The 15720-nt window shown below is 39.9% G+C and overlaps 1 protein-coding gene across 1 annotated transcript; it reads right to left on the reverse strand.

Moving 5' to 3' along the window:
- Positions 1-11255: 11255 nt before the first annotated feature.
- Positions 11256-12701, reverse strand: LOC149834741 (plant/protein (DUF1995)). Its single transcript, XM_090010284.1, has one exon. It carries the CDS (start codon positions 12681-12683, stop codon positions 11658-11660), a length of 1026 nt encoding a protein of 341 aa, XP_089866410.1. The 5' UTR covers positions 12684-12701; the 3' UTR covers positions 11256-11657.
- Between the last annotated feature and the right edge of the window lie 3019 nt (positions 12702-15720).

Raw genomic sequence — 15720 nt, forward strand, 5'->3', positions numbered from 1 at the left:
CTCGAACACGCGACCTTTTTTGGGTTCACCTGCTGCAGTCACCCATGCTGTAGGATCAAATGATGGATGCTGAGTAGCGTCTTCACCATATCGCTCTACCATTTGTTGCTCATATGCCTCCTACAAAATAATGTTTAAAGTATTCATTAATAATTAATGATAACATTATGATGACTTGCATATATATTGCAATGATTATTAATAGAATTAATACATACCGTTGTCGTTCTCGCCTTCTCTGATACGAAGACTCCCGTGGTCTTCCGTTTATGTGTTTCTACAAACACATCCTTATATGGTACACTGCCTCCTTTTTCTGCTTCCTGCGAAGTTAAATGACAAAAGATTTAGTACACAAATTTGCAACTATACTTATAAAATTAATATTATATATTGATGAGTTACCATTTTCTTTAGGTGGCTCCCAAATGTCTTAGATCCACCTGTGTGTAGATGGGCTTCGGGCATCTTCGATCGATTTTGTGAAGCCTTCGCAGAGCAATTTTTAAATGCATCTCCCGCCCACATATCGCACATTTCATCCCAGTAATCTCTCCTGATAGTAATAGGACCATGGCCCTTCCACAGTAATGGATCATCTACTACGCCAGATGCTTTTTTTACTGCAGTCTTCATAGTGTGCAGCATGTCTGCAAATCGATTGGCAGCCACCTTCTGCCACACCTTCCTTGCATCATTTTCTTCCACCGTAGTTGCAAAGCGATTCGAAGCCTACAAATATTTTCAGAAAGTTAGTAGACATTGCTTAAATAAATTAAATATGAAACACATTAACTATGAGGAACAACTGTATACCATGAATGAGGACCACAATCTGTCTAATACCTCCTTTGGGTACTCTTTCCATTGAGCAACTGGTCCTGGTAGATGTTGAAGAAGTGAATTCCTAATCTCCCGTACTACTTCTTGTGGCTCAAACCTCGTGCTGCACATGAATTGTTACACAGTAAATATCAATATAAAATATTTAAAAGATATGCAATAATTGAAAACAAAATACTTACGGTCGATTATCGATATACACTATTCGAATGAGTCTTCTTGTGCCAGCCTGTGAAGACCCTGTTTCCTGTGTTGGCTGTTGACTTGTGCGATCAACTGGTGTAGGTGGGTCGTATACAGGCGCAACATCATCTGTAAAAAAATACACACCAAGTTCTCAGAATGTGCATTTGAACTAATCAAGCATCTAATTAGTTATATGATATACCTATCACAGGAGCCCGTGAAGATGAAGGTTGAGCCTGGCTACTACTGGATGAGCGACCACTATAACCTCCACGAACCATATTCTAACAAATAACATATGTCATACAATACATTCAAATAATTCACATCAAGTATTACAATGCATTCAAGTCATTCACATCAAGCATTGCAATGCATTCAAATAATTCAAATCATTGACATCAAGTATTGCACTAATTCAAATCATTCGTTAATTGCATAAATTATAATACATTCAGATAAATTACAATGCATTCGAATCATTCGTATCAAGTATTACAATACATTGAAATAAAATTTTTAATCATTCACACCAAGTATTGCAATACAACTCACATCAAGTATTACAATGCATTTAAATAGAGGTTTGAAGTATAAGATTTTTTTCACTAGCTTGAGAATTCTTCCTCGTCACTAGTTTGACTTTCTTCTTCTTCTTCTTCTTCTTCTTCTTCTTCTTCTTCTTCATTGTTTGCCCATCCACTTGGTACATCATTTGGATCACATTCCTCTATGAATGTTTCATCAGCCAATGGAGATATGACATGCATATCATGCGCAACATCGTGACCATAAGCGAAGTCACAGACATCATCTGATTGATAGTAATCACTGTCTTCAGCTAACTCATCTTCTTGTAACTGATCATACTCGGGGTATAGTTTGGATTTCACCTTGCAAACTGCCCACCATTCATTTCTATCTGACTTTTTTATACTCGGATATGAAGTATAATAAACTTGTTGAGCTTGCGAGGCTAATATGAATGGTTCATATGTTCCAAACCTGGATTTATGATTCACCTCCACAATGCCTGAAGCTTTGTCGAGTCTTGTTGCAGTTGGATCAAACCAATGACACTTGAATACCGTAACCCTGTTATTCATGCCTAAGTAAGTCAACTCCATTATTTCCTCTATAACACCGTAGTAATCATGTTCATTTTCACCGTAGCTGCTACCCTTGACACACACGCCACTATTTATCGTTGATTTGTTTATACCGTAGTCTTTTGTATGGAATCGATAACCATTTACGATATACCCGTTGTAGCATTGCACAACTTTGGTCGGACCATTTTCTAAATCACATATTCCTTGATCTTTAACATCACCATGGCGAACCTACGCACAGACATAAACAATTATTGTGATCACGATCAATTAAGTAACTTAGTGTTGTTTATAAGTACAAAATTTATGTTAGCTTCTTTACCAACTGTTTCAACCACTCCACAAACTTAGTTTCACGTTCTTTTTGTACTTCTGCATTAGTGAGATGTGAAACTTTGCTTTGCAACTCCAGATCAAATCGTCTGCAAACCACAAATACTTATATTACCGAGCCATGTATCCACATATAGAACATAAAAGGATTTATAATTGAGTTGCATATACATATACTTACTCGATGTATGGGTCGATCGCTGAACAATTAAAAAGAATATAGATGTGTGCTGCATCTTGCTCTCGATCTGTCAATAGCCTTGATCGGCAACTACCAAATGCATGCCCAAGTCGTTGAAATATCGACAGCTTGTCAGCTACAGTTACTTGTTCTCCATCATCGTTACGGGGCGGGCATGTGTAACGTGTTGAAATATGAGGTTCGAAGTACATAGATGAGAAATTTGAAATCTCTTCTAAAGTGTACGCCTCACAAATAGAGCCTTCTACTCTTGCTTTATTACGAACCTTTTTTTTTAGGTCGAACATGCATCTGACAAGAATATACATTTCAAATTTTAAATATCTGTCATTAAAGAGACAAATATAAAAAAACATATACCTTTCAAATGGGTACATCCATCGATATTGCACAGGGCCACCAACCCTTAGTTCATATGGCAGATGTATGATCAAATGTTCCATAACATCGAAAAATGCTGGCGTAAATATCTTTTCTAACAGACAAACAGTGGTGATGACAGAGTCCTCGAGATTCTTTACATCTGATACAATGATCTCCGATGCGCACAATGTTCTGAAAAATCCGCTCAACTCAGACAATACCCCCCATATAGGTTTGTCTAACATATCATGGAATGCTAGGGGTATCAATCGTTGCATAAAGATATGACAATCATGGCTCTTCAACCCATATAACTGTCCATCGTCAATCTTCACAGCCCGAGCAATGTTAGAGACATATCCATCTGGAAATCTCAGTTGTCTCAACCATTGACATACATGTTTTATTTGATCAGGTCCGAGCACGTACTTCGCCTTTGGTTTCAGTACTTTGCCATTATACTCTTTGAGTTCCAATTCTGGTCTTTTACATATTAATTTTAAATCCATACGGGCCTTCGGATTATCCTTCGTTTTTCCTTTAATATTCATTACTGTATTGAACACATTATCAAACACATTTTTCTCTACATGCATCACATCCAAATTATGTCGTATCAATAGGGTCGGCCAATACGGTAGTTCCCAAAAAATAGATTTTTTCGTCCAATTGTGTTCCTTCCCAAATCCACGGAAGGGTGTAGGACTGCGGGCATCTGTTAATACATTTGGAAAGTATCGCAATCTTCTTAAAATCTCTATGCCAGACAATCTTGAGGATGGACCTTCCATTTCAGTTGTGCCTGCTGTAAATGCATTCTTTTGACGTCGGAACGGATGATCGCTGGGTAGAAATCGACGATGGCAATCAAACCAGCAAGGCTTCCTTCCATGCCTCAATCTAAAAGCTTTGGAATCCTCCATGCAGTACGGACAAGCCAACCTCCCATGTGTGCTCCAACCAGATAACATACCATATGCAGGGAAGTCACTGATTGTCCATAGAACAGCGGCCTTCATGTTGAAATTTTGTTTTTTGTGGGCATCATACGTGGTAACACCGTCATCCCACAGTACTTTTAATTCATCAATCAATGGCCTTAGATATACATCAAGATTTTGGCCAGGTGAGGTCGGACCAGGGATCAACAGAGACAAGAAAAGATTTGGACGTTTCATACACAAGCTTGGTGGAAGGTTGTATGGAGTTACAAATACTGGCCAGCATGAGTATGGAGTTGATCTACCCCCAAATGGATTAAATCCATCTGTACATAGACCGAGTCTAACATTTCGCACTTCCATTGCGAAGTTCTGATGAGTACGATCAAAGTGCTTCCAAGCTTCAGCGTCAACAGGATGCGTGATCTTGTTTTCATCGTGTCGAACTTTATTTGCATGCCATCTCATGTGTTTAGCTGTCTTTGAAGACATATACAATCGCTGCAATCTAGGAGTGATAGGAAAGTAGCGGAGCGACTTGTGTGAAACTTCCTTTGATCTCGTGCTACCATTGCTTCTTGTCTTTGGCTTGAACCGAGGATGCCCACATGACGGGCATGATATGTCGTTTTCCTGCTCCTTGAAATACAACATGCAGTGATTTGGACAAGCATCAATCTTTTTGTAACCCATACCTAGAGCGTTGACCATAACTTTCGCACGATAGAAATTTTGTGGCAATTTCTCATCTTTAGGCAACATACTCTTCACAATCATGCACAAACGGTCAAAACATGATTGACTCAAATTATACTCGGACTTCAAATTCATTAGTTGAAGAACTGCAGACAAGATAGTGTGACTCTCACAACCGTTCCAAAGTGGCTCATCAACATCTTTAAGTAAATCATAAAATCTACTAGCTGCATCGTTTGGTGATTCTTCATCTACGACAGTTCTTACATCACTAGAACTCATAGCAGAACCCAGTTCTGTTCCTGCAGCATCAAATATCAAATTCGTATATGGATTATCGTGCACCACATTCACCCGTGCATCAAAATCGTTTCTAAATTCTTCTCCATGAAACGCCCAGTTCTGATAATCACTCACAAAACCCTTCCTGTATAGGTGATGTCTAACGCCATGAGGTTCTACAAATCGATTATTCTTACAAATCTTGCAGGGACACCTAATCCGACCTGTGGGATCTACCGTACTGACACTCGCCGTTGCAAATTCAATAAAACTATCGACACCATCCATATATTCATGCGATAACTCATTGTCCACTATCCTACGGTACATCCATTCACGGTTTGCAGTCATTCTGTCGTATGATGTTACGAATAGTATCCTAACGAATTAAGAAAAAAACAATCAGAATGCGACGATGAAGAAAATATCAAATTTATCATGCAATATACTATGTCAAACAATAACAAGAATTTTGATGCATGCATTGATAACTTAATATTTTCATGTGCAAACTATTAATGACATGATACAATCATTTGAAGCATGCTTTTATTATAAAATTTCACATGAAAGTCAAAATCAAATTGAAAGTAACTACATGCAAGCATGGATACAATTACATCAAACATTGCAATACATCATAATCATTCATATCAAATAAATGGCAAACATGTACCTGCAGCAAACACACTTCAATATCTCACTAACTACTACCATGCTTAGCATGGACTCCGTACTCCAAAAATAAGAACACTTCCATATTTCTACATTAAAATCATGCTCAGCATGATCTCCGAACTCCAACAAAGCAGTCCTAGATATCAACAACTAAGTGAGTGTGTGAACAATAAAGTGCTGCATTCAATAAATTAAATAACATGTGATATGTTTGCATCACTTACTCACCACGGGTATTTACCCGATTTGCATTGTTTTTGTCATTTACTTACCACAGGTGGCCGAGCACGAGTTGGTTCCGTTGAAAAATCTGCACAAAAACAAAACAAATTAAGTAACAAACTAACTAATCATGAAACAAGATGAAACACTAACTAAAAAAATCGGGTATTTCTCTCAAGGTACGGGCATTTTCTTATGTGAAACGTTTGAGAAATCGGGTAGAGGTAGGATTTCCATGCATGTTTTGATGGAAATCCATGGCGAATCAGTGGATCTACGAATCCACTATGTTATATTGATATTTTTCCTTGTTTTTCATTTTTTTTTCAAAAAGAAATCCATGGCACGATCGATGTGGTATGGGTGTCGGCTGACAGACCAGCTGAAGTCAAGCCGTGAACCCTCGTTGTTGGCCCAGCCGAGTGATCGGCTGGGTATGATCCCTTTATTTCAAAAAAAAAAATCTTTTTATTCACGTTGGTGGCTGTTGGCAGCCAGCCGAGTAGCACTCGGCTGACTGCCAGCATGCTGGCAGGTGCGCCAGGCCCAGCACCCAGTCGGCTAGGTGCTAGGCGAGCCTATGATAGGGCCATAGCCGGCCCAGCCGGCCCAGCCGACAAAAATTCTTTTCAAAACAGGGAAGGGGGTTAAACCCCCTGCCGGAAAGGCAGTTCCGGCATGGGGGGTTGACCCCCTGCCGTGCCTTTACGGCAGGGGGGTCGACCCCCCATGCGTTTCCGGCAGGGGGTCGACCCCCCATGCGTTTCCGGCAGGGGGTCGACCCCCCATGCCTTTCCGACAGGGGGTCGACCCCCCTTGCCGGAAACGCAGGGGGTCGACCCCCCCTGCCGGAAAGCACGGCAGGGGGTTAAACCCCCTCTGTTTCCGGCAGGGAAGGGGCGTACCCCCTGCGTTTAGAAGAAGAAGAAGAAGAAGAAGAAGAAGAAGAAGAACCTGCGCTTCGCCGGACGGTGGCGGGAGGTTGACGGGGAGCGGCAGCTGGCGAGCGCCGGCTGGCGAGCGGTGGACGGGGAGCGGCGGCTGGCGAGGGCCGACGGGCGGCGGGAGGGTGCAGTACAGCGAAACAGGGAAAAGAGAAAGAGGGATGGGATTAGGGATTTACTTCGACATTTAGCGACGGCTTAGCGACGAAAAATTTCCGTCGCGAAGCCGTCGCGAAACCCAAATACCAAAAAAGCGACGTAATATATTCTGTCGCTACTCCGTCGCTAATTAGCGACGGAGTAGCGACGACAGAGTTCCCTCTCTAAATCCGTCGCTAAAATGGTGTTCTTGTAATCAAAAGTAGCGACAAAAACATGCAGTCGCTAATCCGTCGCTAAGTAGCGACAGATTAGCGATAAAAGTCGTTTCCTCGCTAATCCGTCGCAAATTAGCGACAGATTCTATCTCTAGCTAATCTGTCGGTAAGTAGCGACGGGAAAAATCCGTCGCTAATTTCCGTCGCTAATTAACAATTTTCTTGTAGTGTATATTAACTAACTAACTAATATTACCTACAACAAATAAAATGACCTGTCAACAAAAAACACAACAGATGATTAAAGACAATAAGGAGTGATTGCCTAAACGTGAACCGTGTTTCATGGTGTTCTAAATATGCAAGATCAGACCGTGATTTTCGTGAACACGGGTTCACGCCAGATCCAAATATTTCACTAATACCAACAGGTCTGCGTGAAAACGCAGGTCTGTATGCTGGTCTCCAATTGAACTAAAACAAAATTATTTAGAAAGTAACACAATAAAATAAATAACAAACTATATGCACCTAATGATGGATCATGCTATGCAATATCCATTGATGAAACAGACTCGATGCATTCAACCAAAACCAATATCTAAGCTAAGTGCATAAAAATAAAGAAGAGGTTTGTCGTGCAATTCGCCTCCGACAAAGGGGTTGGGAAGAAGATGGTGATTCTAGATGTGAACACGATGCCCCGACGAAGAGGAAGAAGTTGCCGATGACGAAAGGGTTTGAAGCTAGAAGAAAAAGGGAAAGAAGAAGAAGAAGGGGAGAACATGGAGAGAAAGAAATCGGCAAAAGAGTGAGAGAGAGCAAGGGAGAGAGAGAAGAGAGGAGCAAGAAGTTGGGGGCATGTTTTCCAAACTGTAAAAACGTGTTTCAGCCCTTGAATATAACTATTTATAGTAAAATATTAGGTTAAAATCCCATTTTTCATAAAAAGTCTAAAAACTTTTGATAATTTCCAAAACAACTTTTTATGATAAATGTGTTTCAAAAGACTTCAAAACTAGCTAAATTGTAATTATTAATTTTACCCTAAACTAACCCAAACTACCTCTAATAAAATCTAAAGCTAAAAACTAAAATTGCAGGAAAGGTTTTGAAAAATGTGATTTTCTGATAAAATTCAATTCAATGTGGTTTCTTGAAACTAACGATAAAAGTGGGTTTTTAAATCGATTTTCCACTGGATTATGCATATAATAAGATAAATAAACATGTAAAATGTATGCATGATTATGGGTACCTTTTTCTTTCTATTTTTTTGTTATTGTTTATTCATTTAGAGATTGTTATTGAAATATGTGTTGTTGGAGAGTGGTCCAATAGGTGTGAAGCTCTAACCAAACCTCCTGTAGGTGAGTAATGATTTAAGTACAAAAGAATGAAGAATCTTGTAGGTATCAAGAGTTTAAGTTTTCTTTTTTCTTTCAATGCATATTTCTCTAGTGAGCTTTTGTTTATTTTAACTTTTAAATTTGAGTTAAAATTAAGTTAAGTTCAAGAAAAATTCAATAGTTTAAGTTAAACTAGGATTATAGTTAGATCCGTTATGAGTTATAGATCTCTTATGAGATCCGATTTGGTGATTTTGGATATGGGTTAATTCACAAAATGTATGTTCTAAAATGAACCAGCCTCTATTTTGGGTTTTCCCACTTAAATTGAATAAAAAATTATTATTTTTTAAATTGATGCAACTGTATTTTGGACCAAATCTAGAGTCCTAATAGGATGTCACGATGGCATATGGGGCTCAGAGACTCACGCCCAGTCTAGTGGAGTGACATATGTCAATGCAGGGCCTACAAGTGTCTTGGTGGGTGGCTAAGGGTATTTTGGTCTTTTATACCCTCTCTATGTCATGTGTCAATTCTAGAATATGTAGAGATCTTTTAGGTGGGTTCCATGACACTTAAAAATATGGTTAATTATCTAAATAATAGATTCTGGAGATATCATATATGAATCCAAACATTAGTATTTGAATCAAATGCAAATTTGGATTAATTAATGGATTTTGGATATATTGAATATGAATTTAAATCATATTAACTCAATCCATTATGAGTTCGGATTAGATTTTGGGTCTGGACTCGTAATTAAAAAGTTTGGACCCGACTTGATTTGGTTGTTTGATTCAATCTCAAATATATTGGACCCATAAGGTAGGACACTCCGAACAACGCCATTATTTTTTCAGTAGAAATTTCAGTTGATCGATGACTCACTTATTAAATTGGAGTTGACTTTGATGTTCCTCATCTCAAGGGCATTGAAATCGATAATCTGTAAACTCAAATTGGTTATGATTTGAGTGTTCTATAGTTGGTCAAAGTTCATTCTTAATTGCAAGTAAAAAATCAGCATTTTTTGGCATCAATTATTTTTTTGATTAATTTGTGTACGTATGATTAAATCTAAGACCATCATGATGATCTACGTTTCAAGGGCTATCAAATCAACTATTCAAATGTCAAATTCTTTTGAGTCTTTGGATTTTTTAGGCCACTTGAAAGGTTACTTTGTCATTGGACCATTGTGCACGTACGATCAAATTCTATAGAGTAAAAATTGATTTCGCTTAACCACTGTGAGTTTCTCTTAGTGACGAATCGCTCTAGTGAGTATTTTTTAGACTCTTCGAATCAATCGAGAAATTAAAAATACATCGCATAATAAACACTTCATCTTATTATCGAGTTTTTAGTTAAGTTTTTGGAAGTGTACCTTTATAGAACAGAGAAAGAGTAACAGTGTAATAATGCATTAGATGAGGTTTACAAGTATTTATGTGTTTTAACTAATATTGACGTAAATGTTTATGCATAACATGCATGGTTTTGTGTTCATACATATATTGGCATATATGACTTTGTCTTGTTATGATCTTGATTACTAATGATGTGGATGCATATGTCTTACTTGGAGTTAAGAATTATGATTATCATTGTTGTAATCATGATTTTTGTTAGGTTTATATGTCACGTTAATGTAATACTATAAATTAACTGTTTTGAAAATATGTATATTTTATGTGTTTGTATTCTTTTCATGTTTATATTATAGGGTGTTTCCTATAAGCTGGCTGGTGACAACGAGAGGCATATGATGGTACTAAGAGAGTTACATTTTCTTTAGATTTCTGAGAGGACTTGATTTATTTTTATATTTTGATTATTTTATTGAACTTGTAAACTCTGGTTAAATGAGAATGATACTTTGATTTATTTCAATTGATGGTTTAATTCCGATTATTATAGTTTTACTTGTGTGTATTGAGAACGGTAACCTGCACAGGGAAATCTGACACCCCATATGTGACGTACATGGTTTGTTTATTGAGGAACAACTTTCTGATTGTTTTTTTTGGCAAAAGTTGTATTTTTTAAAAGATGACTAATTTATGGCTTTTGATTTTTGAATTGCTAAAACAATCAGTTCACACATCAGAGTTTGGCTATTCAAGGGTCCATCCTCACTAAACAAACTATATAAAACACTTCTACGGTGTCAAATTGAGTCGAGCAGCTTGTCCTATGAGTTTTGGCTCATTGATACTACGTAGACAGACATCCACGCCAACAGTCATAAATGCAAATAAGAGTGATAATATAAATTTCACTAAATGTGAAAATCTGGATAAAACCGTGACAAATGACATGTACAATGTGCTCCCTACTTTTAGTCTACGATGATTTTATTGTGATTTTAACATAACATGGACTTGTTATTTTTGTTTATAATTTTCTTTAATTTTTTTAATGTAGATTTACCAATGCTTACGTTAACAAGAAATTGACGTGAATGAGAATTATGAATAGGATAGTAGTTTGTAAGATAAATTAGGCTCAGCATTCTTGGCTAAAGAATTTCTTAAGATCTGACTTAATCCCATCTGCTGGTTTCAATCTCTTACAAAATCATGCCTTGTCTTGAAGAATATTTACTAACTCTACTAAAATCTTTCGTAAGAGAAGGTCAGGTTAAAGATGATTATTTGAAAAGAATTCTGTTAGGCTATGACAATTGAAAGGCCTTACTGAGTTATCCATGACCCAGTAGAACACATATCAGGTCATATGGCATATGACGAGCCTTATCACATGCCAACCCTGATCATGTAAAGAACAACCTGAAACTGAGGGTACATTACACTTGATGACATCAATCAGAAGAAGTATGACAATCATGAAAATTCCTCTTGAAGTGGGAAATGGTGGGATACAATACAGCAGTCCACTGTACAACAATATCAACCAACAACACCTAGACCCATTTTTGTTGACACTCTTGGATTGCTTTGTGAAGTGGGATAGCTTTGACACCACTTATGCCACCCCAAAACCCAGAACCATCTTCCAAATTCCAATGCTTTGGTGACATAGGACATGCAGTAGAATTGCCACCAAACAGTTTCTTGCTTCTTTGATTGAATTTCCTAACAGAAAGCTGAGAACATCAGAAAATCCACAAATTCAGGAAATTCCTGGAAGTGATAAAAAGGACTCAACAAGAACCCTCTGCTAACTCTTGCGCATGAACCCAGTGGCACGAGAAACCATGTCTTTCACAAACTTGACTGACTTGGTGACCGGTGAGTTGGCTGCAATCAAGTTGTACAGAACCGTCTCAACCTCGCCCACACTGGGCCTCTTCTTGAACCTAGACACCACCCTCATCTCCCCACCACCACCTTCCTCCTCCACCAGCACCTCCCACCCGGCACCTGCCGGAATACCATCCTTGGCGTACCGGAAAACCATCCCCTTCCTCCTGCTCAACACCCCTTTCACCTCCAACCCCATGAACGAGTAGACCACCTCAAACGACGACACGAACCCACCAACCTGGCCAAACTGGCCCTCCTCCTCGAACGCCCACTTGGGGTTCACCATCACGACCGGTTTGGGATCGAAACCGAGACACAACGTCTCGATTTTCTTAAACCGAGTTGCTTCGGGAGCCACCACCACAGCCACGTCTCCCCACGCCACACCTCCCACCGAATCGAGCACCTCGTTCTGAATCGTATCGGATTGGAAGGTCCGATTTGCTTCTTTCTTCAGGACAGTATCGGACCAGAGGATGAGAATCCGAGCTGGGGAGCCCTTGCGTTTCAGGGGGAGTCCGTCGAAGATGCCGGCGACGAGCGAGGTGAGGGATTCCGGAGAGTCGTCACTGACGGGGATCTCGACTCGGAGCCTGGGCTGCCGCTGCTTCTTGAGTTTTCCGTTGAGTCGGGGGTTGTTGAGGGGCTTGGAGAGGGCGGCAGAGAGGGAGCGCCTCGCCTGCTCGATGGCTTCCTCCTTCGAGGAGGGTGGCAGGTCGCTGGAGGTATTTTCCGGCGGCCGGGATCTGACTTCCGATTTGATAGGTACGTGGGAGGTCGATGGGCGGCGTGTATGATGCAGAGGAGTTCGAAGGGTTTTGGTGGGGTTTAGGAAGAGGGAAGAAGGAAAGGAGAGAGATGGTGGCCGAGGGAGAAGAGGAAGAGATTTTGGGGAATTGAAGAGATGGGTTGAATCTCTGAGAACGGTGAAAGAAGCCATTGAGAGAGAGAGAGAGAGAGAGAGGTTTTATCCAAATGAAGAGGGAGAAACGTTTTTGGTACAGAGCCAATATGCATTTACTTACCTTGGTGTACAACGTGCCTTGGCTGCCGTTCATCTTTAGGATGGACGGATGAACATAAGAGACAACGTTGTTTTGAGTGGTACACGGCATGACAAGCTCTCCTCCTGGAGCAAACGGGACAAAGCTCGTCCATCTGGAGATGAACGTGTGGGAGTTGGAAGGGCCAGAGAATGTGTATAATGGTTTGAGATTGTGGGTCTATTTGCTGGGTTCTCTTGAACACATAGTAAGGTGATATGGATGCATCTCATTATTTGACTTGTTGGTATTGTCTCTCCAAGCATCGGATCTATTATCTTCCGACTCTGTTCCATTGCGCCATAGAGTCCAGGTCAGCGAGTCAATTTCATTAGCCACTTTGAGAGATCTAGAGAGAGAGAGAATGATGAAAATCCACTGTTTGTTTGGCCACTGGCAATTTCTAAGAGCAGAATACCAAAGCTATAAAACAACTCATCCATCGCATACTCTGGAGCCATGTATCCACCGTGTAGGAAACTTGCTCACAAGGTGTTGTTCGGAGAGGTGCTTAACAGAGAAATGAAAAATCAAAGATTAACACAACCAATTGAGAATAGCACATGTAGAGAAGGTTTGGAGGCACCGGAGAGATATTTTTAGCAGCAAACATGATCAAGAGAGGATGTGGTAAGTTGTAGCCCAAGTGATTTCCTAAGGGTGCGTTTGAATCCCCCGGATCTAAGATCAGAGGGATTTTGATTAGAGACTCTAGGATCTCTAGTTCAACCACAAACCATCGGACTTAAAATCTGTGGATTTGTGGGCCGGGGGGTGTTTGGCCTAAAATGAGGTTCTCAGTGATTGCAAGGCGTGGGCCTCACACATTGATCCTCATGCCTCGTGAACTCCATGAAGATATGTGGTAATCAAACACACCCTAAGGAAACATATAGTTGTTCGAAATAGTTGGTCCCTTTTTATTCCTTTGGCATCTTAAATCCCTCTCCGTCGCAAGTTCAAAACCCAATGAAACCGTTGTATAACTAGTGGCGGTCTGCCTAACCCCAGCTTGCCTATCATAAAAAGAAAAAAGATAAGATCTAGTCCCAATACAGTGCAAGGTTCCTAGCTTATCCAGCTTAATTTTTTAAATAAGTGGCTAAATCCAAATTTGGAGCTAAATCTACATTTGTGAATGGAGGAAAATTAATGGATCACTGGACCCGTATTGTATCTGGGTTAGTCGGATCTTAATTTAAGTTTAGTTATTTAGTATTAATAAGCTAGATTAAGATTTCAATGAGTTGGGAGCATAGAACCCATGGACAAGATCCTAACAGAGACCATGGCCAAACCCATATGCCCCTACTGGGTGATTTTGGATCTTGGTTTCATATTTGGCCTGTTATGTGGGTCAGGTTTGGGTGATAGGCAGGGGATCAGACTTTCTTGCCCAATCCAAATGGCAATAATCATGCACCTTGTGTGGCGCCACCATAGATGAGCATGCCATTTAAGAATGTGAGTAGATCTAATCACATCCTTTTAAACCCTTCCACCCGGACCCAGTAGAAATGGACCCCACCGCTAATAATAACCTAACCTACCCCATGCACTCCATCTCGTTTTCTTCCTTTTGCCCCTAATTGAACCTCACAGAATCTGTTAGGAATTGGATCCAGCCTACTCAATTCCCACTAAACTCAACCGGACTCAAACTCAGATACGATTGGTGGGGTGGGTCGGAACTCCTCCAGGCACACTACCGATCACTTTCGTCATGAAGGCTGTCACTCTAAGAATGGCTTACTGTCGGACAGAGAATGGACTGGTTAGCCTGGGATTTTTGCTCTTATTACACCAGACTCAAGTGTGATTTTGGAATCAGGGAGACCTGATTTTGTTAACGGTCTGGAAAAATTCCTGGGTGAAAGATCCCAAGGAAATGAGATCCCTGAAGTTGTCAAACGTTTTGTGTATAGCTTGGACAAAATACCTGTAAGGAAACCAAGTATACAGTCAAATCATTTTGTGAAAAATCTAGCTTATGCGGATAAGGGAGGAATTCAAAAAGAATGGAAGGATCATCCCCCTGATTGACTCCCATCCAGGAAGGTTTTTTTTATAGTTGCAACACTCAATTGACACTGTAATGAAAAATCTGGTAGGGGTCTTGCTTAACCCCAACTTGGCAGAGCAGGTTATATGTTCCACCCCCCCTAGATGCAAGTGCATGTTCGGGGCCCGAATGAATGCCACATATATAAGCGCATGGGGCTCGTATCCCTGTGTATGTCGACATCACTTGGCATCAGAGTCTGGTGCAGTTGCAAAGACTTAAGTACCCTTTCTCACCATTTTCGCCATGAAACGACCGTTCGAGAAAATGACAAAAATATCCTCCATCAAGAAAAGAAAGGATGATCTTTAACTCTTCAAAGTTCAAACGTTCTGTTTTTGCCCTAAGCAGTAAACTACTATGTTGTCGCCTTTGATGATGCATCATCTGCTGTAACAGAAACTCCCTTTGACGGCACACCATTTGCCATCGTCTGTTGCCACCAAAGCACCATTTTTCGTCGTCTGTTGTCGTCGGAGCAACATTTGCCATCGTCTGTTGCCGTTGGAGCACCCTTTGTCGTCGTCTGTGCAGTGGAAACATTGTTGCCATTATCGACTATATCTACCTTCTAGGTGTTTCTCCTTTACTATCGGATTACCAAAACTCCAATCGTTTTGGTGAGTTTCGTGTAAGGTTTTGTTACGTAAACAAATTGATTTATAAATTTGAATGCTAAATCTTACAACTGGTTGTACTATTTATGCTAAATAACACATATTTTCATACTGAAACAAATCGATTTGTACATATTCACCTTACAATGATATATAGCAAACATTACAACGATATGTACTTATGAAGGCTAAATTTCTACAACAATTTGTATGTTTGAATGCATCAATGATTGATACATTTAATGCAGTAGTGAT

The sequence above is a fragment of the Nuphar pumila genome, chromosome 6, assembly GCF_984573655.1.
Source record: "Nuphar pumila chromosome 6, dmNupPumi1.hap1.1, whole genome shotgun sequence".
Classification (NCBI taxonomy): Eukaryota; Viridiplantae; Streptophyta; class Magnoliopsida; order Nymphaeales; family Nymphaeaceae; genus Nuphar; species Nuphar pumila.

What these genes read in the sequence shown, in the direction of transcription:
- LOC149834741 (XM_090010284.1), bottom strand. Translation starts at nt 12,683, where the DNA reads ATGGCTTCTTTCACCGTTCTCAGAGATTCAACCCATCTCTTCAATTCC.